The sequence below is a fragment of the Chrysemys picta genome, chromosome 2 (assembly GCF_011386835.1).
Source record: "Chrysemys picta bellii isolate R12L10 chromosome 2, ASM1138683v2, whole genome shotgun sequence".
NCBI classification, from domain to species: Eukaryota; Metazoa; Chordata; order Testudines; family Emydidae; genus Chrysemys; species Chrysemys picta.
This window is the reverse complement of record NC_088792.1, coordinates 10,756,853-10,780,914: the sequence shown is the minus strand read 5'-3', so window position 1 is coordinate 10,780,914 and position 24,062 is coordinate 10,756,853. Positions and strand designations below refer to the sequence as shown.

General features: G+C 48.6%; 1 protein-coding gene across 2 annotated transcripts in view; it reads right to left on the bottom strand.

The window, feature by feature from the left end:
• Positions 1 to 24,062, bottom strand: part of SEC22C (SEC22 homolog C, vesicle trafficking protein) — a 73,433-nt gene that overhangs the window by 2,796 nt on the left and 46,575 nt on the right. The window contains exon 7 of one of the 2 annotated variants that reach the window (XM_065582635.1): positions 3,705 to 3,746. The exons of the other annotated variant lie outside the window; for it this stretch is intronic. Coding sequence (XP_065438707.1) covers positions 3,720 to 3,746 — 27 coding nt within the window. The 3' untranslated portion in view covers positions 3,705 to 3,719. Of the gene's footprint in view, positions 1 to 3,704; positions 3,747 to 24,062 lie in introns of those variants that run through there. 2 annotated transcript variants of the gene reach the window in all.

Below are 24,062 nucleotides of genomic sequence, written 5' to 3'. Positions count from 1 at the left end.
CAGCCGGCCGCTTCCGGGAGCAGTGTGGGGCCAGGGCATGCAGGCACCCTGTCTGAGCCCTGCTGCACCGCCAGCCAGGAGCTGCCTGTGGTATACAGGGGCCCCACAAAATCTAATAGCTCTGGGCCCACAGGAGAGTTAATCCAGCCCTGGCCCCATCATCCTACTGTCTGAGTACCTCACACCCCTTTAATGCACTGATGTGTCTATCCTCACACCACTCATCTAAGTGAGGACAGTGCTAATATCCCCTTTTAAAGAGGGGGAACTGAGAGACTAAGTGAGTTGCCCAAGGTCACATAACTAGTCGGTAGCAGAGCCAGGAACTGCAGCTCTAAAGTCCCAGGACACCATGCTAACCATTGGGCCATCTTTCCTCTAGGCATGCAGCTCCCTATGCCTTGGTACAAACATCCCAAGAGGGGTACATCAGCTCTGTATTCTAGGCTCCCCTGGCTTCTGGGCTGGGCCCCATTGCATATCTACTCCTGGAGCTTCCACGTGAAGGGGATTTAACCTGCCACAGTGGCTGGATTCCAAGAGCGGTATTGGGAGCGCCACAAGCCAGCCTGCAGCAGGCACTGACTGGCACAGTCAGGGTGTTAATCTAGACTAGACTCCCATTGACTTCAGGGAGTCCACCAGGCCCTTATTACTCTCTGTTCTACTGGAGGTTTCTTGGATTTCCCAAGTAGCCTTCGGGCAGCCAACATCCTGTGTATTGCTCAGTCATTCACTTATCTCCTGTTTCTAGCTCTCCCCTCTTACCAGATCTCTCAGTATTAGCCTTCAATACCAATGCTTATCTCTTATCTAGCATTTCCCACCCCTAGATCTCAAAGCACTCTACAAAAGAGGCTAAGTCTCATTATTCCCATTTTGCAGAAGTGGAAACTGACACCGAGGAGCCCTGCCCAATGTTAGGCAGCCAATCAGTGGCAGAGCTGGGACAAGAACCCAGCTCTCCTGCTTCCCACTCCAATATCCACACCGTCTCCCTTTTGCCTAGAGTCACAGGCTCCAAAAGGAAATAAGCCTTTCTACAGTGTCCGCCTCTTAATTTATTCCTCCATTAACTTAATTGGCTGTGATAAGGGGAAGGGCCTTGTAGCTGAGCAATATTTGGGCAGAGTAACATGCAGATTCAGCTTGGGGAAAACAGCCCTCCAAGAGCAGCTTCTGTTGTTTAAGGATCTGTGTGCTACAAAGATGAACTGTCAACAAAAACAAGGCTTTTAATACCAACGATGTATTCCGGCCCTTCTTTAAGACACACATTACTGGGCATAACCCTCGCCCAAGACCAAACACAGGCAGTGAAATACCGTGACCTTTCCTTTCATTGACTATGTTCATTCTAAGAAGCTGATTTATTTTATCTACAGTCACTGACTGATGGGTGCATTTAATCCCACTGCGTCGGTTGTCAGCTGATCCGAATCTCAGGTTCTCCAGAAGCTTTTTTGCACCAACACAATTTCTGAAAGACACAGTGAGGTGAAGGTTTTCTCTCTTGGGTGCCTGAAATTAGACATCTATAACTAAGGCACCTAAATAACTTTCTGATTTTCATAGATGCTGCGCACAGATGTTTCCCAGCAAAGTCAATATGATTTACCAGATGTATCTTAGGTACTTACATAGGCCCCACTAATGTAGTATCTGGAAGTATATTTTGGCTTCCTAGAAAGATAAGAAGGGTGGTCTTATGGTCTTAGCATAGGACTCAGAATTTCTGAGTGTGGAACCTGGTGATACCATAGATTTCCTCTGTGACTGTAGGTAAGTCACTCAGACCCAGATCTCCCATGGGAGTTAGTTACCTGCTTTTGAGGATGTGGGCCTTAGTCTCTCTGTTCCTCAGTTCACCATCTGTAAAATGGGAATAACGATCCTTCCATTGGCTTGTCTGTTTAGATTTATTGTCTGTTTAGATTGGAAGCTGTTCTGGAGAGAGGCTGTCTCTGAGTGTCTGAATGTACAGCACCTAGCACAATGGGGCCATGATCTCAGTTGGGGCCTCTGCTATACTAAAGATCCGATGAGGCTCATTGTTTAAATCATGCCTCCAGCAACATGTAACTATCACAGCAGTGATAACACAGCAATATGTTGCACCTCCAGAGAGTGTAAATCTCTGCTGAGTGCCCTGCACAGCCTAATTAGTGAGGGCGTTCAGCACGCCCAGGAAAACTGGGTTTAAACTTCATTCTAGCTTTGCAGCTTATCTTTGCGGCACGAGCTGTCGTTCCGGAAATCACTCGCCCTTTCAGATTGACTACAGACTTAAAGGCAGACAGAGTGTGTTGGCTCAGTAGATCATTTCCTCTCTCTAAATTCTAGAATTCAATGAAATTAAACGTTAGGACTGGCCTGTTTGGGGAGGTCACCCGCTACAGAGCTGGCTTGTGCATTGTAGTGCACCAGGTGGCTGGCCATACGATTGTGGGCCTCTGTCTCCTGTTGCTTATGCTGATGTACAAGAGGAGCACTACCGTTCAAGTCAAGGGTGGTTCAGTGGTGCGAGGACTAGACTGGGCCTCAGGATACGTGAGTTCACTGCCTGCTTCTGCCATGGATTGACTGTGGACAAGTCAATTAATCTCCTCTCTGCCTTACTGGTAGCCCAACTGCCCAATAGACTTCGCTACCTCTGGGGGGTGTTGGGATGATGAAATCTATTGAAGATAGTGACATGTTTGGATACCGACGTGATGAGAACCACATAAATAGCTGCTTGGCGTAAGCCAGAGGACCATCACGCCTTGTGTTGTCTCATCATTTCTATGTGTTTCCCCTTTAAAGGCGGGAATGAGTTCTGGCACAGTAACGTTTCCAGTCAAATACGGCCAGCCAGAGCAAAACAATCCGAGATGTCTGGTCCACTACTGCCGCGGTGTGCAGCCACCAGGGCCGGCTCCAGGCACCAGCTGAGCAAGCTGGTGTTTGGGGCGGCAGATTGTTGGAGGCGGCATTCTGCCCAATCCTAGGGCGGCCCGGCCGCTTTTTGTTGTTGTTGTTTTGTTTTGTTCTTGTTCCGCTCCGGCCGCCCTGTAGGGGGCGGCAGCGTGGAGAACCAGAGCGCCCTTCAGGGCTGTCCTCTTCCTTCCCTCCCCGCCGACCGGAGCAGAGCCCTCGCGGCAGGTGGCAGGAGGCAGCGCAGCGGGAGGGGCTGTGTGGCAGCACCCCTGGTGTAGCCCTGGCCGCCCCTTTCTCTCTCTCTCCTGCCCACTCCCTCCCCCCCAGCCGGTCCCCCTGCACCCGCGCTCCGGCCGCGCCACAGGTTTGTTTTGTTTTGTTTTGTTTTTTTGCTTTGCCGTTCTGGTTGCCCCGTTTTTTTTGTTTTGTTTTGTTTTGTTTTTTGCTTGGGGCGGCCAAAAAGCCAGAGCCAGCCCTGGCAGCCACCTCAGGACAAGCCCCCGCAGCAGTTCAATCACGCAAGGCCTGATTCTGCTCTCACGCCAGGGCGAATCCAGAATAACTCCACTGGAGTCCCGGCAGTGTAAACCTAGTGAAAGCGAGAAGAGGTTCAGGAACCCAGAGCACAACAGGAAGAGCAGGGATGTAACAGGAGAGCCGTGTGATTGCCAACAAACACTTGGAATGAAAAGATACGTTGCTTTGAAATTTGATAAGGTGTTGACCTTTAAACACATACATTTTTCAAGGAAAGCGCACAGCAACAGATCCCCGTTGAAAAGTCTCCTGATTATGTCTTCTCACTGAGTCAGAGAGAGGCATCTAATCTGAAATCATATTTTAAGTTATATTGCATGTTTGCTCTGATAGATCCCAACACCCTTGACCAACTATATTCTCTATTTGTAGGTACCATTTCACCCCCCACTGAAATGCAGCCACCTCTGGGGTGGAATGTGGCAGATCTCTAACATTAACCCCTCCCCATACACACCAGACAATCCCTACAAAATACCTTTTCCAACTGACACTGCAAGGGGATCTTGAGTAGGCAGATTGTAATCATGCACACTGGAGTTAACACCTTTACTCTGACCAAAAGCACCATATGATGCTTTAATAACCACTGTGCTCAAAACATGTTTTACATCTCATCTGACAAATGGCATCTTCGGTAGTATCATGCTTCCTAACGCCCCAGGTTTTCCTTGTGTGACTTTCATTCAAATCATTGAATGGGGGGAGGGATAGCTCAGTGGTTTGAGCATTGGCTTGCTAAACCCAGGGTTGTGAGTTTAATCGTTGAGGGGGGATCTGGGGCAAAATCAGTACTTGGTCCTGCTAGTGAAGGCAGGGGGCTGGACTCCATGACCTTTCAGGGTCCCTTCCAGTTCTAGGCAATGGGATATCTCCATTAATTAAAATTATGAATTAGGCCCACCCTTGCTTACATTATGAGATTGAATAAGAATGCAGCACAATGTGGTGTAACTACTGGAATCCTGGGGCCATCCCTTCAGATTCCCGATGAGGACTTTGGAAGGGCCAAAGAAACAAAAGCTACACCCAGAGAATCCAGCCCAGGTTTTACACTGAGCTCAGTGGATGATGGACAGGATTTTGGAATACTGAAATGGATCTGTAATCAGGGGTGAAAGTGGGCCGGTACGGGCTGGTACCAGCATACCGGTAAGAAGCCAGTACCAGCCCGTATGCAGCCGCATGGCAGCGCTTTAATGTCGCTGCCCCTTTTGCCCTACCCTAGGCCGCTGACAGGGGGGCAAAAGGGGCAGCTACCCCAGGGCTGGCGATTTAAAAGGAACCAGGGATCCCAGCCGCCATTGCCACCACCAGCAGCGGCCAGAGCCCCGGGTCCTTTTAAATTGCTGCCAGAGCCCCGGGCAGTGGGGGCCAGGCAGCGCGGATGGGCTGGCTGGGGGAGGCTGACCCCCAGTCCCACCCCTTCACCCAGAGGCTCTGCCCCTTCCGGGGGCTCGGAGCCAGCCCCCATACTAGTAAGAGATTAATATTACTTTCACCCCTGGCTGTAATACTCATAGTCACATACCCAACCATGGCACTCAGTGCCGTGATGCCAGGAGCACTCCAATAATATGGATGTAGCACTTTAATTACTCATCTGGGCTTCATATACATTTGTTACTATGGTGACGTTACCCAGGGTACAATCCAGACTGATGGACAGCTGTGTCCCTTCAGTTCTCCAGCCTGGGGTGCCTTTTACCCTGCTTTGCTGTGAGAGCAACCACTCCTGGTCTGCTATCACACAGCCTCCAGCATGTAAATCACTCCCAGCTATGCTGTATGAGATCTATAGCCAGCCACCTTGAATTACGCTGTAGGGCAACACCAGCAAATTCCCAGTCCCAGACTTTCCCCCAGAAATGTGTGTCCTGTACTGCCCAGCACCCTCCTGGACAATACAAGCTCATATAAAGTCCGTCATTTATTAATAGAAAATGATATGCACAAATCTTGTTTTCCCAAATGGAGTTTCCCCAAACACTGCAATCCCAACTCACTGGTTTAGATAAAACAACAAAACAAATTTGTTAACTATGGAAAGATAGATTTTAAGTGACTACAAGCAATGAGGCATATAAGTCAGAATTGGTTACAAGGAAATAAAAGGTAAAATGCAACTACCCCCTAACTTAACAAGTTAAGTGAATACAAAGCAAAGGTCTCTCTCACCACCAGTTCCAACAGTCTTACTGACTGAATCTTTCAGTCAGGATCTCCCCACCCCCGGTCCAATGCTGCTTTCTTTGTTCTGCAGAGGTTGATGGTGCCGTGGGTGGACAGCAAGGGAGAGAGGATTTGGAGCATCTGTCCTCTACTCTTATAGCCCTTTCTCTTGCACAAGAATCATCTCCAGATGTTGTTCAGGAGACAGCAAGTCTGTGTGGCCAAGAACCTTAAGCTGCTTCTTTGTCAAAATGTAGATTTTTTGCCCACACTTTCTCTCTTGTCAAAGAAAGGCCACTTAACCAAGTGGTGGTCCGTTTGATCTCATTGACATCTGGCTGAGGCATTGGTTAGCCTTTTGTCTCTGGGGAACTTGTTTGTGACTTCCCTCCAGAACATGTTGGCACAGGTCTTGGTAATATTGTACAGTGGAATCCTATATTTTTACATACAATGTTGCCACACATCTTTTACCAGGACAATACTGATCAGTGATTCATGAGTTTTCAAATGATACCGTATACAGTCTGCTTTGTACAAAATGTAACATAGTCAGGTAAAAGGGGTGAACGTAGGGGTAGAGACTGTCACAACTATGCTCCAATGAGCCCCTCTCCCAAAATGCAAACCTGCATGCATGCCTGTAACAAGGGCTCTCTTTCCCAGCTGGGACAGGGTGTCTGCCTCCACAAGGTCTGAGGAGGTAGGAAGGGCCAATTAACCCCGGGACAGGCTGCACCTGGTGGACAGCCAGAAGTAATAAGGCCTAATGGCTGATGAAGCCGACCTGGGACAGGCATAGAGAGGAAGCTGGTGAAAAGAGGGGGCTGCTGGAAGGAACTCTGCAGTCGCTCGCTAGAGAGGAGGGGACATGGAAAGAGCCAAGGGGGAGTTCTAGCAGAAATAACCTCTGAGATCCTGCCTTGGAATGCAGACTCTAGCAAGAACCCAAGAAGTTCCGAAATAGCCACAGGGAGCGGAGGAAGCTCCAATGGTAACCCAGTGGATGGAGCAGAGCAAGAGAAGAAAGGTAGGAAGGAGCCCAAGGAAACAGCAACAAGAGCGGAGCTTGACTAGACCGTAGCTGCTGGGCATAGGGTCCCCAGGCTGGAACCCAGGTCACGGACAGGCCTGGGGAAGTGGCACAATCTGGGCAGTGGAGCACAAGACTGCTGAGACAGTTTGTCCAGAGAGACTTTGTTACCCTGGAAGAGGAAAACTATAGTGAGCTGGCCGGAGGGCCAAGCCACGAAGAGGGATCACCTTGAGTTTTGAAGAGGGAGCAATCAAGCCTGGAGGGAAAGACATGGGGCAAGCAACTGAAGGAGGGGGCATCAGACTGGTCGAGAGCTAATCTCCAGATGCGGCCACAAGGAGGTGCCACAATAGCAAGTAACAAACCCGTGGCACCACCACATGGTCTGGTTCTTGATCTCTGTGGTGAATGCTGCAGAATCTGCTATCTAGGGGCTTCATTCTAATACGAGCACATGGTGAAGAGAGATAACATGGTCACTGAGGCGTCTATAGCTCAGGAGTGACAGGACATGTGGAATCTATTGGTGAGCATGTGTTATAGGTCTCCCTTTGTGCACAATCCACAGCAGCTATGAGTCTGTTACAAGCCCCACCTACAAAGCTTTAGCTCAAGCTGTAGCAGTTTGTGTTTCTACCTCCAGAGGCCCCCAGGCCAATCCCACGGTGGGTCAGCCAAGATGGCGGCCATCACACATGTATGAGGAGAGGTGTTTCCTTCCAATGACAATTTCATTGTTTGCTCCTAGTTCAGCGGGGCATGAGAGGGAGATGACCTGTCTCTGAGTCAGAGAAAGATCACATTCACAAGAATAAAGCATCTTTGTTCCCCCTTTATTGTCTGAATATTTACAGTGGCACCATTAAAATTATGGTTGGAGAGTCTGAATGGATTTTTACGCCACCCCCTACCCCCAGGCATTTTGAAAGTGTCACAAGCGCTAGCCGGCCTGTTTACTGCCTGCTCTGAGGAAAGCTAAACAACCTCACACCACCTGCAGTTTCTTCCTCCTTGCACAATGCAGCAAGGGCGACAACAAAAGGAAAGCGAAGGGGAACTTCTTATTAACCAGCAAGGCTGCTTCTGAGAACCTCTGGTGACAAATGAATCTCTAATAAGCCAGCATCCATCATTGCTGTATGCCGTGTGGCACATGCCAGCTCTCCAGTCTCTCTAGCATCTGTCTGCCCAATTTGACAACTGGATTAAAAATAATGCACACGCCAGACAAAGAAATTGCAAAAACCTAGAAGTAGAAACACAAGGGTAAGCGTAATGCTAATCATGGTGCTACTGTTACCCGCACCGAACCCTTCCGTAAGAATCTCACACCATATTTTATCTAGGGAAAGAAACTATTTAGTGCCCATAGCCAATGATTTTAGTTTATTATTCCATTACTGTGTGATGTTATGATTAATTAACCTGTTATCTCATATATAATCATTGCATGTTAAATAGAGTAAAGTCGTAGGATTATAGAAGTATAAGAGTGATCAGTATTTAGAAGGAATAATTATGTATTAGATATCTAAGTTAGGAGAGTTGAGGCCTGTAAGATTTTAGCTTAGCTATTTTAGGTCTTGGCGGTAAGAAATGCTGACATGAGTGACCGAAGAATAACCGGATGCCATAAGATTACGGGAAGAGAGGTATCAAGGGGTAATATTGCAAAAAATTAGCCGGAAGATTGGTTTTAAATCACAAAAAATGCTTTAGAGGCACATCTATCTCTAGAATCATAGAATCACAGAATATCAGGGTTGGAAGGGACCTCAAGAGGTCATCTAGTCCAACCCCCTGCTCATAGCAGGACCAATTCCCAACTAAATCATCCCAGCCAGGGCTTTGTCAAGCCGGGCCTTAAAAACCTCCAAGGAAGGAGACTCTACCACCTCCCTAGGTAACGCATTCCAGTGCTTCACCACCCTCCTAGTGAAATAGTGTTTCCTAATAGCCAACCTGGACCTTCCCCACTGCAACTTGAGACCATTGCTCCTTGTTCTGTCATTTGCCACCACTGAGAACAGCCGAGCTCCATCCTCTTTGGAACCCCCCTTCAGGTAGTTGAAGGCTGCTATCAAATCCCCCCTCATTCTTCTCTTCTGGAGACTAAACAATCCCAGTTCCCTCAGCCTCTCCTCATAAGTCATGTGCTCCAGACCTCTAATCATTTTTGTTGCCCTCCGCTGGACTCTTTCCAATTTTTCCACATCCTTCTTGTAGTGTGGGGCCCAAAACTGGACACAGTACTCCAGATGAGGCCTCACCAATGTTGAATAAAGGGGAACGATCACATTCCTCGATCTGCTGGCAATGCCCCTACTCATACAGCCCAAAATGCCGTTAGCCTTCTTGGCAACAAGAGCACACTGTTGACTCATATCCAGCTTCTCGTCCACTGTGACCCCTAGGTCCTTTTCTGCAGAACTGCTACCTAGCCATTCGGTCCCTAGTCTGTAGCAGTGCATGGGATTCTTCCGTCCTAAGTGCAGGACTCTGCACTTGTCCTTGTTGAACCTCATCAGGTTTTTTTTTTTGGCCCAATCCTCTAATTTGTCTAGGTCCCTCTGTATCCGATCCCTACCCTCTAGTGTATCTACCACGCCTCCTAGTTTAGTGTCATCTGCAAACTTGCTGAGAGTGCAGTCCACACCATCCTCCAGATCATTAATAAAGATATTAAACAAAACTGGCCCCAGGACCGACCCTTGGGGCATTCCGCTTGAAACCGGCTGCCAACTAGACATGGAGCCATTGATCACTACCCGTTGAGCCCGACGATCTAGCCAGCTTTCTATCCACCTTACAATCCACTCATCCAGCCCATGCTTCTTTAACTTGGCGGCAAGAATACTGTGGGAGACCATATCAAAAGCTTTGCTAAAGTCAAGGAATAACACATCCACTGCTTTCCCCTCATCCACAGAGCCAGTTATCTCATCATAGAAGGAAATTAGGTTAGTCAGGCACAACTTCCCCTTGGTGAATCCATGCTGACTGTTCCTGATCACTTTCCTCTCCGCTAAATGTTTCATAATTGATTCCTTGAGGACCTGCTCCATGATTTTTCCAGGGACTGAGGTGAGGCTGACTGGCCTGTAGTTCCCCGGATCCTCCTTCTTCCCTTTTTTAAAGATGGGCACTACATTAGCCTTTTTCCAGTCATCTGGGACTTCCCCCGATCGCCATGAGTTTTCAAAAATAATGGCTAATGGCTCTGCAATCTCATCCGCCAACTCCTTTAGCACCCTCGGATGCAGCGCATCTGGCCCCATGGACTTGTGCACGTCCAGTTTTTCTAAATAGTCCCGAACCACTTCTTTCTCCACAGAGGGCTGGTCACCTCCTCCCCATGCTGTGCTGCTCAGTGCAGTAGTCTGGGAGCTGACCTTGTTCGTAAAGACAGAGGCAAAAAAAGCATTGAGTACATTAGCTTTTTCCACATCCTCGGTCACTAGGTTGCCTCCCTCATTCAGTAAGGGGCCCACACTTTCCTTGACTTTCTTCTTGTTGCTAACATACCTGAAGAAACCCTTCTTGTTACTCTTAACATCTCTTGCTAGCTGCAACTCCAAGTGTGATTTGGCCTTCCTCATTTCACTCCTGCATGCCTGAGCAATATTTTTATACTCCTCCCTGGTCATTTGTCCAATCTTCCACTTCTTGTAAGCTTCTTTTTTGCGTTTAAGATCAGCAAGGATTTCACTGTTTAGCCAAGCTGGTCGCCTGCCATATTTACTATTCTTTCTACACATCGGGATGGTTTGTTCCTGCAACCGCAATAAGGATTCTTTAAAATACAGCCAGCTCTCCTGGACCCCTTTGCCCTTCATGTTATTTTCCCAGGGGATCCTGCCCATCAGTTCCCAGAGGGAGACAAAGTCTGCTTTTCTGAAGTCCAGGGTCCGTATTCTGCTGCTCTCCTTTCTTCCTTGTGTCAGGATCCTGATCTCGACCATCTCATGGTCACTGCCTCCCAGGTTCCCATCCACTTTTGCTTCCCCTACTAATTCTTCCCGGTTTGTGAGCAGCAGGTCAAGAAAAGCTCTGCCCCTAGTTGGTTCCTCCAGCACTTGCACCAGGAAATTGTCCCCTACACTTTCCAAAAACTTCCTGGATTGTCTGTGCACCGCTGTATTGCTCTCCCAGCAGATATCAGGGTGATTAAAGTCTCCCATGAGAACCAGGGCCTGCGATCTAGCAACTTCTGCTAGTTGCCAGAAGAAAGCCTCATTCACCTCATCCCCCTGGTCTGGTGGTCTATAGCAGACTCCGACAACAACATCACCCTTGTTGCTCACACTTCTCAACTTTATCCAGAGACTCTCAGGCTTTTCTGCAGTTTCATACCGGAGCTCTGAGCACTCATACTCCTCTCTTACATACAACGCAACTCCCCCACCTTTTCTGCCCTGCCTGTCCTTCCTGAACAGTTTATATCCATCCATGACAGTACTCCAGTCATGTGAGTTATCCCACCAAGTCTCTGTTATTCCAATCGCATCATAGTTCCCTGACTGTGCCAGGACTTCCAGTTCTCCCTGCTTGTTTCCCAGGCTTCTTGCATTTGTGTATGGGCACTTAAGATAACTCAACGATTGTCCTTCTTTCTCAGTATGAGACAGGAGTCCTCCCCTCTTGCGCTCTCCTGCTTGTGCTTCCTCCCAGGATCCCATTTCCCCACTTACCTCAGGGCTTTGGTCTCCTTCCCCCCGGTGAACCTAGTGTGTCTTAACAGGATATAGGTCATGCATCAGTTCTAATGAAAATAACAGGAACTATACACAACCTATAGGAATTGGGGTACCTCCAGTTTCCAGGGGACACCAAACCAACAAGGGATAAGAGGGTTGACACTTCCATGTTCATGCACAGAATATAGGTATAGGCAGAATCACATTATAAAAGGGGGTGCCCAGATTGGGAAAATTGGGCCTTCTACAGGAAAACTCCAGCAGGAACCATCCCTCTACTGACGATCAATCCATGAGAGACCCATCAGAACCTAACACTATCTAGGGGGATGTGAGTATGTCTGTAGTTATAACTGGTGCATGGCTAAACCTAGGAGTTATTTATGCTGTGACATACATAACTATGTTGGTAACTTGAATAAAATTGATAAAAGATAACGGACCTTGTTCTTGTGATTGTATGAGTTACTGGCCTGTGGTTTCATGTGTTCCTATGAGCTCTAGATCTAAAACAGACAGAGATAACTCTGTTGAACTTGAGATGGTAGCTACTGGAGCTGAACCCACGCTGGTGTGATATAAGATCACTAAAATTAACTTTCAATAAAAATAAAGGCTACAAGCCTGATCCAACACCCATTGAAGTCAATGGGCGTCTTCCCATTTATTTCCATGGCAGTTAGATCGGATCCTTTGGGCTGAATTTACCCACACTGTAAGCCAGTGTAACGTCAGTGCAGTTCTGCCTGTTTCCAGAAGGGCGAAATCTCACTCAATATCCAATCTTTGAAGGGATGCGAACACTATCCCCACCACCACCACCACAGCCTCATTGCTGGATTAACCCTGAGAACAGGAGTTTTCAAAAAGCAACAGAGGGTCCTGTGGCACCTTTAAGACTAAAAGAAGTATTGGGAGCATAAGCTTTCGTGGGTAAGAACCTCACTTCTTCAGATGCAAGAAGTGAGGTTCTTACCCACGAAAGCTTATGCTCCCAATACTTCTGTTAGTCTTAAAGGTGCCACAGGACCCTCTGTTGCTTTTTACAGATTCAGACTAACACGGCTACCCCTCTGATACTGGAGTTTTCAAAGTTTCATAGAGTGACCCACAACTCAGTAGAGCAAGAGGTCCCAGTGCAGTCGGGATGTGTGATTGCAGCGAGTGTAGACGTACCTGAGCTAACTTTGATCCAGCTTGAACAAAGCTAGCTCCAGGAACAACAGCAGTGAAGCTGCAGCAGCCAGGGTCCCTGCAAGGGGTAGCCCCACCCGCCCAAGACCCTGGCTATATACTTGAGTAGCCATCCCCTGTGCTACCACAGCTTCAGCTAGAGCAGAGCTAGCTTGGGCTTGTCTACATGGGCTGCAGTCAGACTTCCCGACTGCAGGGTAGACACAGCGTTTGTTCTGTGTTTGTACACCACCAAGCACAATGGGTCGGGGTCCATGTCCGGGGGGCTTATGCGCTATTCCTATTGCAATGTAAATAGCACATCATCATCATCAAAACCTCCTCTCCCCTTTGCAACAGCCTGGAGTGTCTCCCCGCATACTAACAATCCCCTGGACCACCCCCTCAGAGGACCAAGAGAGCAATGAATATATATTTAGCTTCTTTGAATGCAATTTAGCAGCTGGAAACATGAAGCACACAGGGCCCCAGCACAGGGCCGGCTCCAGCATTTCTGCCGCCCCAAGCCATCGGCGGCGGCAATTGGAAAAAAAAAAAGCCACGCTCGGTGGTGGAAGTTCAGCGGCAGGTCCTTCGTTCCTAGAGGGAGTGAGGGACCTGCCGCCCCCGAATTGCCGCAGGTGCCGCCCCTCTCCCTTGGCCGCCCCAAGCACCTGCTTGTTAAGCTGGTGCCTGGAGCCGGCCCTGCCCCAGCACCAAGCTTTACACCCTCCTATCAGTTGCTTCCTACAGGATGAGTATTCCAGAACCTCAGTGCAGTAGGAATGGCAGAAGAGAGGAAAACGGGCTATTATGCTACTGTATATCTAGGCTTGGAAGAATTCACTTTTTATTGGTAAATGCTGGGAAGCGTCAATTTCGCCGCACACACAAACCGATGGAAAAAATCTCTCTCTCAGTAATTGAAATGCCCGCATAGGCAAAATGAGAAAAACGCTGCTTGAGAAATTAATAGAGTTTGATTTCAGGATTTGTATATTTTGATATGTGGTGTTCATAGAATCATAGAATCATAGGGTTGGAAGGAACCTCAGGGGGTCATCTAGTCCAACCCCCTGCTCAAAGCAGAACCAATCCCCAACTAAATCATCCCAGCCAGGGCTTTGTCAAGCCTGACCTTAAAAACCTCTAAGGAAGGAGATTCCACCACCTCCCTAGGTAACCCATTCCAGTGCTTCACCACCCTCCTAGTGAAATAGTTTTTCCTAATATCCAACCTACACCTCCCCCACTGCAACTTGAGACCATTACTCCTTGTTCTGTCATCTGGTACCACTGAGAACAGTCTGGATCCATCCTCTTTGGAACCCCCTTTCAGGTAGTTGAAAGCAGCTATCAAATCCCCCCTCATTCTTCTCTTCTGCAGACTAAATAATCCCAGTTCCCTCAGCCTCTCCTCATAAATCATGTGCTCCAGCCAGGGCTGGATTAACCTTTTGTGGGCCCCGGCGCCAAACATATTTGTGGGCCCCTATGTAGTCACTGTGGGCTCCGAATGTGGCCATTTGTGACAAAGTGACTCACCTGCCAGGTGTCCCCTAGTGGTTGGCTGCAGTGTTTTCCCTCTCCGTAGCCCCACTGACTGGGCTCTCAGCTCTGCTGCTGGTCCCCTTGATCTTGTGACTGGCCAGGTCACATTTAGGCTAGCCCCTTTTGGGGTAAACCAAAGTTCAATTCGATGATAGTCCCATGACCTCACCTCAGGTCATCAGCACAGATCCAGGCTTTATGGTCCTTCTGCCCTCAAGTTTGGGGCCTTCATGTTATCCGCCTCGGTGAGACAGAACCCCATAGAGGAACCCACTCCCTCCCTCTATCCTGGGTTCCAGCCCAGGGACCCTGTAGCAAGTGGTCAAGGTCTGTCTCGCAGACTTCTTGCTTCTTCCCTGGACCACTTCCTACATCACCCCACTTTCTCCTGAGTGGGAATGTGATTAGTAGCTCGTGCTGCAGCCTGCCCCGTGGAGTCCTCACTTCTATTTTTAGCAAGCTAGCGAGAGAACAGCTAATGTGGGTACATCTAGATGAGCTGCAAGTCACACCCCCAGCTGCAACATAGTCACACCTCAAGTTCCGGCGTGCTTCACGGGTGCAGCAGGGCTGACGAGCCCATAGCTGCTCTTTAACCTCTTCCTGACGAACCTCTTCCCACCTTAATAATGGCAGGAGGTTGGTCTGAGTCTGATGGAAACCCTCCCTCTCTCACTCCTGTTTGAACGCGATCTAATCTCTGCCTTGAATTTGTGCTGATGGCACCTCTAGATCCTGCCACTTACCCTGAATACAACAGGCACCAGAGGCTTTGCCATAGTGTGCTGGTGGACACAGGCAGCTCTGCCTAAAGGAAAGATTTGTCCTCTGCAAATACAGTCCCATGGAGTTTGCACAGTCCAGTTTGTAGCATATCAAGTAAGGTCTGAAGGTCACATGCAAGGAAGATGGCTCGATAGGGTTGATTATCAGCTCGGGGGAAACTCCAGTGTAATGTCTGTCAGTTACTAAAGCTCTTTGGAGTCGGTTCAGTGAGGCTTTCCAACAGAACATGTTCATGAACATGGCAAACTGTGCCTGGTGCTTGGAAGTGACACCATCAGGGGAGCAGAAGGGAGGGTTTTTCATTAATTTAATAACGTTGAAGGGATGTGGGGGCCACTTTTAGTTTTAACTTGGGGCGTCCAGCCAAATACATTTATGTCCTTGTATCACTAGTGGCCTCTATTGCGGGACACCCATTCACTTCCACATGTGACATTACCCAGGGTACAATCTGGACTGTTGAACAGCTGTGTCCCCTCAATTCTCTAGCCTAAAGTGCCTTTTCCACTGCCGTGCTGTAAGAACATCCACTCCTGGCCTGTTCACACACAGCCTCTAACATGCAAAATCACTCCCAGCTACGTTCCATGAATGCCCTGGCAGCCTTCATGAATTACATATAGGGCGACACCAGCAAATTCCCAGTCCCAGCCTTGTCCCCAGAAATCTGCATCTTGTACTGCTCAGTACCCATCTGAACAGTACAAGTTCACAGAAAGTCCATCATTTCATCAAAGGAAGTTGATATGAACCAGCCCCATTATCTCAAATGGAGTTTCCCCACACACGTTAACCAAACACCCTGGTTAAGCAAGAACAATAAGATAAGTTTATTAACTACAGAAAGTTATTTTTAAAGTGATTACAAGTAATGACGCATAAAAGCCAGGACCGGTTACAAAAGAAATAAAAAAGTTAAACCCAAGCGAATATTTAACTTAACAAGCTAAGTGAACTTAAAAGCAAAAAGGGTTTGTCTCATCATATGTTTACAGCAGTCTGTACTGCCAGGACCACCCCTCCCCTAGCTCAATGATGTTTCCATTGTCTTTCAAGCATTGTAGCTGCTATGAGTAGAGATGGAGGGGAGAGAGGTGATTTGGAGGCCAATGTCTCGCATTCTTATACTACTCTCCCCTCTTTGAGGATTACCCCAAGCTGGGATACAGGCAAAAAGAACTAGATAAATTCATGGAGGATAGGTCCATCAATGGCTATTAGCCAGGATGGGCAGGGATGGTGTCCCTAGCCTCTGTTTGCCAGAAACTGGGAATGGGCGACAGGGGATGGATCACTTGATGACTCCCTGTTCTGTTCATTCCCTCTGGGGCACCTGGCACTGGCCACTGTCAGAAGACAGGATACTGGGCTAGATGGACCTTTGGTCTGACCCATTATGATCATTCTTATGTTCTTATGACAAGTAGTCTCTTGTGGACATGAGGTCTGGCCCATCCCTGTGATGGAATGTAAATTTCTTATTCACTCCTTCTCCCCTCAGAGACTGGACAGTTACGTAGGTGATAGTCATTTAACACCTGGCTGGTTGTTGGTCTGTCCTTTGTTTCTGAGGCTACGTCTACACTAGAAATTTCAAAGCACTGCTGCGGGAGCACTCCCGCGGCAGCGCTTTGAAGTGTGAGTGTGGTCACGCATGAGCTCCTGGTAATCCACCTCACGAGGGGAATAGCTCCGAGCGCTCGGAGCCTGTCCACACTAGCACTTTAAAGCGCTCAAACTTGCTGCGCTCGGGGGGTGATTTTTCACACCTGCTTTTCTTAAACTTGGAGCATGTTACAGTAATGATACATAGTAGAATCTTATAACTTCACATACAATGTTGATACACATATTTTACGAGGACAGTAATGTTCAGCAAATTATGATGTTTCAAAGTATGCCTCACAAGGCATACTTTGCATACAATTTATCATAGTCTTGTAAAAGTGGTGAACATAATAGTATAGACTGTCACACCAGTGCAGGAAGGGCATCTATCAGACGTCTTCTAACACCCAGCATTCATTTTAAACTAAACCAATGGCCAAGCTTTTCCGAGGTGACTAGTGAATTTTTGGGGACCCATCTTGAGACACTTTAAAGGGGCCTGATATTCAGAGAGTACTGAGCATTGGCCCTCTGAAAACCAGGCCCTTTTAAGATGCCTCCAGTTGGGCACCCAAAAATGGCGGCACCAAACATCACTAGTCATGTTGGAAAACCTTGGCCTACAGTTTGTGTATGTAAGTGATGCATAGATCCTATGCTGGGCCTCTGTGCAGGGGTGAATTTTAGCCTCTAGTCTTAACAGAAGGCAGCTGGGTACCTTTTATACTCAACTAGCTGATTTTTGCAGCTAGTGATGTGTCTAGAACTCCAGAGCCCATCTAATAAACATGCAGCACTGGAAAAAAATGAAGCTGACTGGAGGCTGAATGTTTCACAGCAGTCAAGACAACCACACACCAAATAAGGCAGAGAGAGCAAATGCTCAGACGTTACCCATGGGCGGGTGAAACGGCAAACATTAATTTGGGCAGTTCTCCTGGATGATCTTCCCACATCTGAGTTTTGCAGGGAGTTTAAATTGAAATCAAATCCCTGCTCAGGTTCATTTCTATTCTTCCTTTTCCTTCCCACCCTCGAGAGTCAATCACATGTGGCTCCCTCCGAATTCCACTCTGCACATTTCTCCGTGTTTGGGTGAATTGCTGCACTCTAAGCGAGTGCCCTGAAACCAGCCTGTGCCTGAGGAGAACAGGGAAATCATGTACTCCAAATACCTGGTTCTAATCAGGGCTTGAATGGAACCAGTGCCACTGGCCAGGGCACACACAAAAATACACAGGGTCACTAACTTAGCACCAGATACAAGCAGATCCAAAAATATTGAGCGTGACTGCATATAGAGGGACCCTTGCCACATTAAATCACTAGTGGGGTTTGAACCTGAGACTCTCAGTGCTAAAAGCATAAGTCTTTGTCACTTGATCTTGTGGATTGCAGTCGTTGTCTCTTATCCACTTCTACTGACTAGCCACTAGAGGGGGACAAAGACCCACACTGTGTTACTGTGGGTTACATGTTCACTAGTACTAGTCACTATAGGAGATAGGATATTGGACAAGATGGGCCACTGCTCTGATCCAGGATGTTCACTCCTCCATTCCTACGGATTTGTATTTCACCAAACCTAGAGGCACAAGTCCATGGGGCCGGGTGCGCTGCATCCGAGGGTGCTAAAGGAGTTGGCGGATGTGATTGCAGAGCCATTGGCCATTATCTTTGAAAACTCATGGCGATTGGGGGAGGTCCCAGATGACTGGAAAAAGGCTAATGTAGTGCCCATCTTTAAAAAAGGGAAGAAGGAGGATCCAGGGAACTACAGGCCAGTCAGCCTCACCTCAGTCCCTGGAAAAATCATGGAGCAGGTCCTCAAGGAATCAATTCTGAAGCACTTAGAGGAGAGGAAAGTGATCAGGAACAGTCAGCATGGATTCACCAAGGGCAAGTCATGCCTGACTAACCTAACTGCCTTCTATGAGGAGATAACTGACTCTGTGGATGAGGAGAAAGCAGTGGATGTGTTATTCCTTGACTTTAGCAAAACTTTTGATACGGTCTCCCACAGTATTCCTGCCAGCAAGTTAAAGAAGTATGGGCTGGATGAATGGACTATAAGGTGGATAGAAAACTGGCTAGATTGTCGGGCTCAACGGGTAGTGATCAACGGCTCCATGTCTAGTTGGCAGCCGGTTTCAAGTGGAGTGCCCCGAGGGTCGGTCCTGGGGCCGGTTTTATTCAATATCTTCATTAATGATCTGGAGGATGGCGTGGACTGCACTCTCAGCAAGTTTGCAGATGACACTAAACTGGGAGGAGTGGTACATACGCTGGAGGGTAGGGACAGGATACAGAGGGACCTAGACAAATTAGAGGATTGGGCCAAAAGAAACCTGATGAGGTTCAACAAGGACAAGTGCAGAGTCCTGCACTTAGGACGGAAGAATCCCATGCACTGTTACAGACTAGGGACCGAATAGCTAGGAAGCAGTTCTGCAGAAAAGGACCTAGGGGTTACAGTGGCCAAGAAGCTGGATATGAGTCAACAGTGTGCCCTTGTTGCCAAGAAGGCTAACGGCATTTTGGGCTGTATAAGTAGGGGCATTGCCAGCAGATCGAGGGACGTGATCATTACCCTCTATTCGACATTGGTGAGGCCTCATCTGGAGTACTGTGTCCAGTTTTGGGCCCCACACTATAAGAAGGATGTGGAAAAATTGGAGAGAGTCCAGTGGAGGGCAACAAAAATGATTAGGGGGCTGGAGCACATGACTTATGAGGAAAGGCTGAAGGAACTGGGATTGTTTAGTCTGCAGAAGAGAAGAATGAGGAGGGATCTGATAGCTGTTTTCAACTACCTGAAAGGGAGTTCCAAAGAGGATGGATCCAAACTGTTCTCAGTGGTACCTGATGACAGAACAAGGAGTAATGGTCTCAAGTTGCAGTTGGGGAGGTTTAGGTTGGATATTAGGAAAAACTTTTTCACTAGGAGGGTGGTGAAGCACTGGAATGGGTTACCTAGGGAGGTGGTGGAATCTCCTTCCTTAGAGGTTTTTAAGGTCAGGCTTGACAAAGCCCTGGCTGGGATGATTTAGTTGGGAATTGGTCCTGCTTTGAGCAGAGGGTTGGACTAGATGACCTCCTGAGGTCCCTTCCAACCCTGATATTCTATGATTCTATGAAAACGAAAGATGGTCTTGTGGTTTGTGTGCTAGCTGCAGATGTGGGTGATGGGTTCAAGTTCCTCCTCTACCATGGGCTTCTTGTGTGACCTCTGGCTCGTCTCTCAGTTTCCCTTTTTTAAAAGGGGGTTCATAGCCCCTCCCTACCCCAGAGGGGTGTTAGGAAGAGCATTACATTAAAAATGGTGAGGCATTCTGATATTACAGTCACGAGGGCCATATAAATAGCTTAGGTAGGTGGACAATGAAAATAGAGTGGTCTGTTTCACTTTATTTCTGGCTCTCATGCACGATTACAATGCTGCAAAAAAAATGCAGGGAAATGGATAATTCCAGGCACAAGAAAGGTTGTCTTTGTTTTTTAATTAATGAAAACATGTCGATTAACATTAGGTTTGGTTAATCTCTAAAATGATAAATCCAGACTCCTGAGCGACGTCATTAAACCGGCCCAACCACCACCAACCCTCACGACCCCTGTGTAGACAGCACTAGGTGGACGGAAGAACTAGTAATACTGTCTCTCAGAGAGGTGGATTAACTACAGCAAAGGGAGAACCTCTCCAGTTGCTGTAGTAAGCGTCTACACTGAAGCGCTACAGCTGCCCTGCTGGACTTGTTTAAGTGTAGACACAGCCTAAGGGCTTGAGTCTCAGCTACCATTTCTGCTGCACTGATACCATCAACGAGCCTTAAAGTGGTTGAAAATGTAAATGCAGTTCACACTTACTTCAATAGCCCTTCACAAGGCCACAGTGGTGTGAAGGGGCCTCAGTGTAACTAGGGCTGTGTCTACACTAGAGACCTTACAGCTGCGCCACTGTAAGATCTCCCGTGTGGCTGCTCTATACCGGCAGGAGAGAGCTCTCTCCTGTCAACATAATTAAACCACCACCAGCGAGCGGCGGTGGCTACATTGGTGGGAGACGCTCTCCCACCGACATAACGCTGTGCACACTATCACTTCTACCAGCGCAGCTTATGTCACTCCAGGGGGGGGTTGTTTCACACCCCTGAGCAACAGGAATTTTGCCGATGTAAGTGGCAGTGTTGGCATGGCTTAACTGAATCAGTCCCTAAAATCCATTTGGCTTTTACCATAAACCCTACATTTGGGGCCTGGACTACCCAACATAATCTTCTGAAAGGGAGCCAGGCTAAAGATCATGCTACTTTATTCTCTCACACACACACAAGATTCGGATTGTTTGCTTTCTCTCACAAGCCAAGACCACTGGAGCACCTATCCACCTCCTGTGGCCATAGGCGCCGACCTCCCCTCTTTCATGTGGGTGCTTGACCCCCCCACCCTCTGCCTCTGGCCCTGCCCCCGTCCCGCCTCTTCCCACCCCCGCCCTGCCCCCATTCCAACCCCTTCTCCAAAGTCCCCGCCCCAACTCCGCCCCCTCCCTGCCAATATTCCAACTCCTTCCCCAAATCCCCGCCCCGGTCCCGCCTCTTCCCCACCTCCTCCCCTGAGCGCACCGCGATCCCACTCCTCCCCCCTCAACCCGGAGCGTGCTAACGCTGCCAAACAGCTGTTTGGCGGCGGCCGGGCAGGAAACGCTGGGAGCTTGGTGGAGGAGCGGGGACGCGGCGCGCTCACGGGTGGGAGGAGGAGGTGGGGCGGGGGTGAGGGGAGGTTGGCTGCCGGTGGGTGCAGAGCACCCACTAATTTTTCCCTGCGGGTGCTCCAACCCCAGAGCACCCACAGTCGGCGCCTATGCCTGTGGCCTCATCAGATCTTTTTTCAGTCAACCCAAAGTAAACAGGAACTGGGGAGACAAGGGGAACAGAAGACAAGAGACAGGAGAGGCTTTTCATTAACAAAGGGAATGCAGAATAGTGCACGGAAGCAAGCACTGAAGAGATTAAAGCCACAGCCCCTCCAGATGCGTTATCCAGCTCTGCACATTACCCCACACATCGTGACAAAGCTGTTAAGGAAAGCTGACAGGTCGACAGCTCTCTGGGTGAGTTATTTTCCAAGCTCCAGAGGTGTCTTTCTAGGAAGGTGGGTGGCATATGCCCCTCCTTCCAGTGATTCCCTGACTTCGCAGCTGCATGGTGTTTACTGTTGCCTACAATGCCTTTCTTTTTGTAGTCAAAGACATGGTTTAAACATCAGTTTTCTAAGCAGGAAATATTCTTTTCTGCCGTACAATACGCCAATTATTTTCAAAGCATGGAGCCTGAGAAAGGCTGGCCTTGTGGTTCAAATGGCAGGCTCAAAGACTCCTGAGATCTGGGCCCGATACCCAGTTTTGCCACAGATTCATTGTGCGAGGCCTGGTCGACACTCCAGAGTGAGGTCGACCCAAGGCAGCTTACGTCAACCTAACCATGGAAGCGTCTACACTTACATTTCGCTCCTGCCGACATAATGGCCCAGCTACACCGACTTAATAACTCCCCTTCCACGAGCGGCGTAGAGCCAAGGTCGCTGTAGTTAGGTTGACACAGTGTCAAGGCAGACACTGCGTTGCTTAGGTCGACTGTTGCTGGCTTTCAGAAGCCGTCCCACAATGCCCTGCACACAGTACAATCGATGCAAGCGCTCCTGATGAGGACGCCCACCACCGACATAAGAAGCGTAGCATGGACAGGCACAAGGGATGTAATTACTGCAGCGGCTCTCTGCCGACGTAAGTTAGGTCGACTTAATTTTGTAGAGTAGACCTGGGCTGAGTCACTAATCTATGTGTTCCTCGACTCTCCATCTGTAAAATGGGGCTTAGGATATTTCCTGGGTCTGTTTATCTATTTAGATGGTAAGTTCTTTGGGGCCCAGGTTCTTTTTCACTATGAATTTGTGCACGCACCATGGGGCCCTGATCTGTCAGGGGCCTTTAGATGTTATAACAATAAATCAGAATAAGAATGGTCTTTGGGGCTTCTGCTGCCTCTCCCCTCCTCTGTACAGATCACGTCTCATCTCCCCCAAGCCACCAACATAACAACATTCAGAACCTGATCCCTTATGAAGTGTAGAGTCACACACCCTTACCGCACACACTTGATCCCACCCCAGCCCTTTGCTGTCTCTTCTAGACTACACGTGACAGACGCTCCTCTTCACAGCCAACATGCCGGGGATCGAACAGGGGAACGCCGGCACTAAACCATGAATGGCTACAGCTTGAGCGAAAGCAGAAGTCGCTGGAAGGCCTCCCTTTGCCTTCAGTGGGCTTTGGATCAGGCACTGAAGGGAGCCCACATGGTGGGAGACATCTCTCTCTGGCCCATCAGCCAGGCACTCTGGGTAAACTGCATAGGCACCAAAGCCCCTCTCCTTGGCATTTCGCTCCGGGCTAGCCCCTGCTCAGCTGGCCAGCTTCTGAAAATCCCTTCCTTAGGTGCCTAGCTCTCCCAGTCCATTGTATAGGGAGCTCGGACACCTTTCTTGGGGCTGAAAATTCCACCAGGTGGGGGGGGTACTTCTACACAGCGAGAGGCAGCAGGTCTCGGAGCCAGGGTCAAGCTCACCCCTCCTCCCTAGGCTTCACAGCCGGAGCCGTAACATCTACAGTGCTGCTTTTAGTGCCGCAGCCCACGCCCTTCGAGCCTGAATCCATCGGCCCGGACTCAGAAACTGGCCGCCATTGGCTGTGCTGACTTACCCAGAGGGGTTAGGCGTTGCAGTGCTGATGGTGCAATGCCAAAGTACCTTTAAAGATCTGGGCTAAGTCCTGGAAGGCACCTAGCACACCCCTGCATGCTGGCGGACTAACTATAACAACGATAACGACCTACTCCTCGAAACCAAACCAAGTCCAGAGTTAATTAGGACTTGTCCGGTTTATTTGACCATCCCCCAGCTGAAGCCCTTCGAGCAGATTCTGCGGATGAATCACTCACCCCGATAACTTTTCCATTACTTTGATGACTTGTTATTTCAATGCTGCCTTTGCCAAGATATAAATGAGTCTTCTGTGATCCACTGACTCACAGCTGCTTAGGCCAGCAATAATGTCTCCTTTTTTAATTACAACGGCACTCGGTTTAGAACAGGCTGATGTGCCAAGTTTCTAAGGAAGATGTTCAAGGGTGCGGGTGCAACTCATATTTCATAGTCTGTGTGAGCACCCGGGGGAGAAAAAGCCTAAGGGCTGTTCGCTAATGGGGGAGACCCTAGGGCAGTGGCTCTCCACCTTTCCAGACCACTGTACCTCTTTCAGGGGTCTGATTTGTCTTGCGTACCCCCAAGTTTCACCTCACTTAAAAACTACTTGCTTACAAAATCCGACATCGAAACACAAGTGTCACAGCACTGAACAATTGCTGACTGTCTCATTTTTACCATGTAATTATAAAATAAATCAATTGGAATGTAAATATTGTACTTACAGTTCAGTGCATAGTATATAGAGAGCAATATAAACAAGTCATTGTCTGTATGACATTTTAGTTGGTCTGGACTTTGCTAGTGCTTTTTATGTAGCCTGT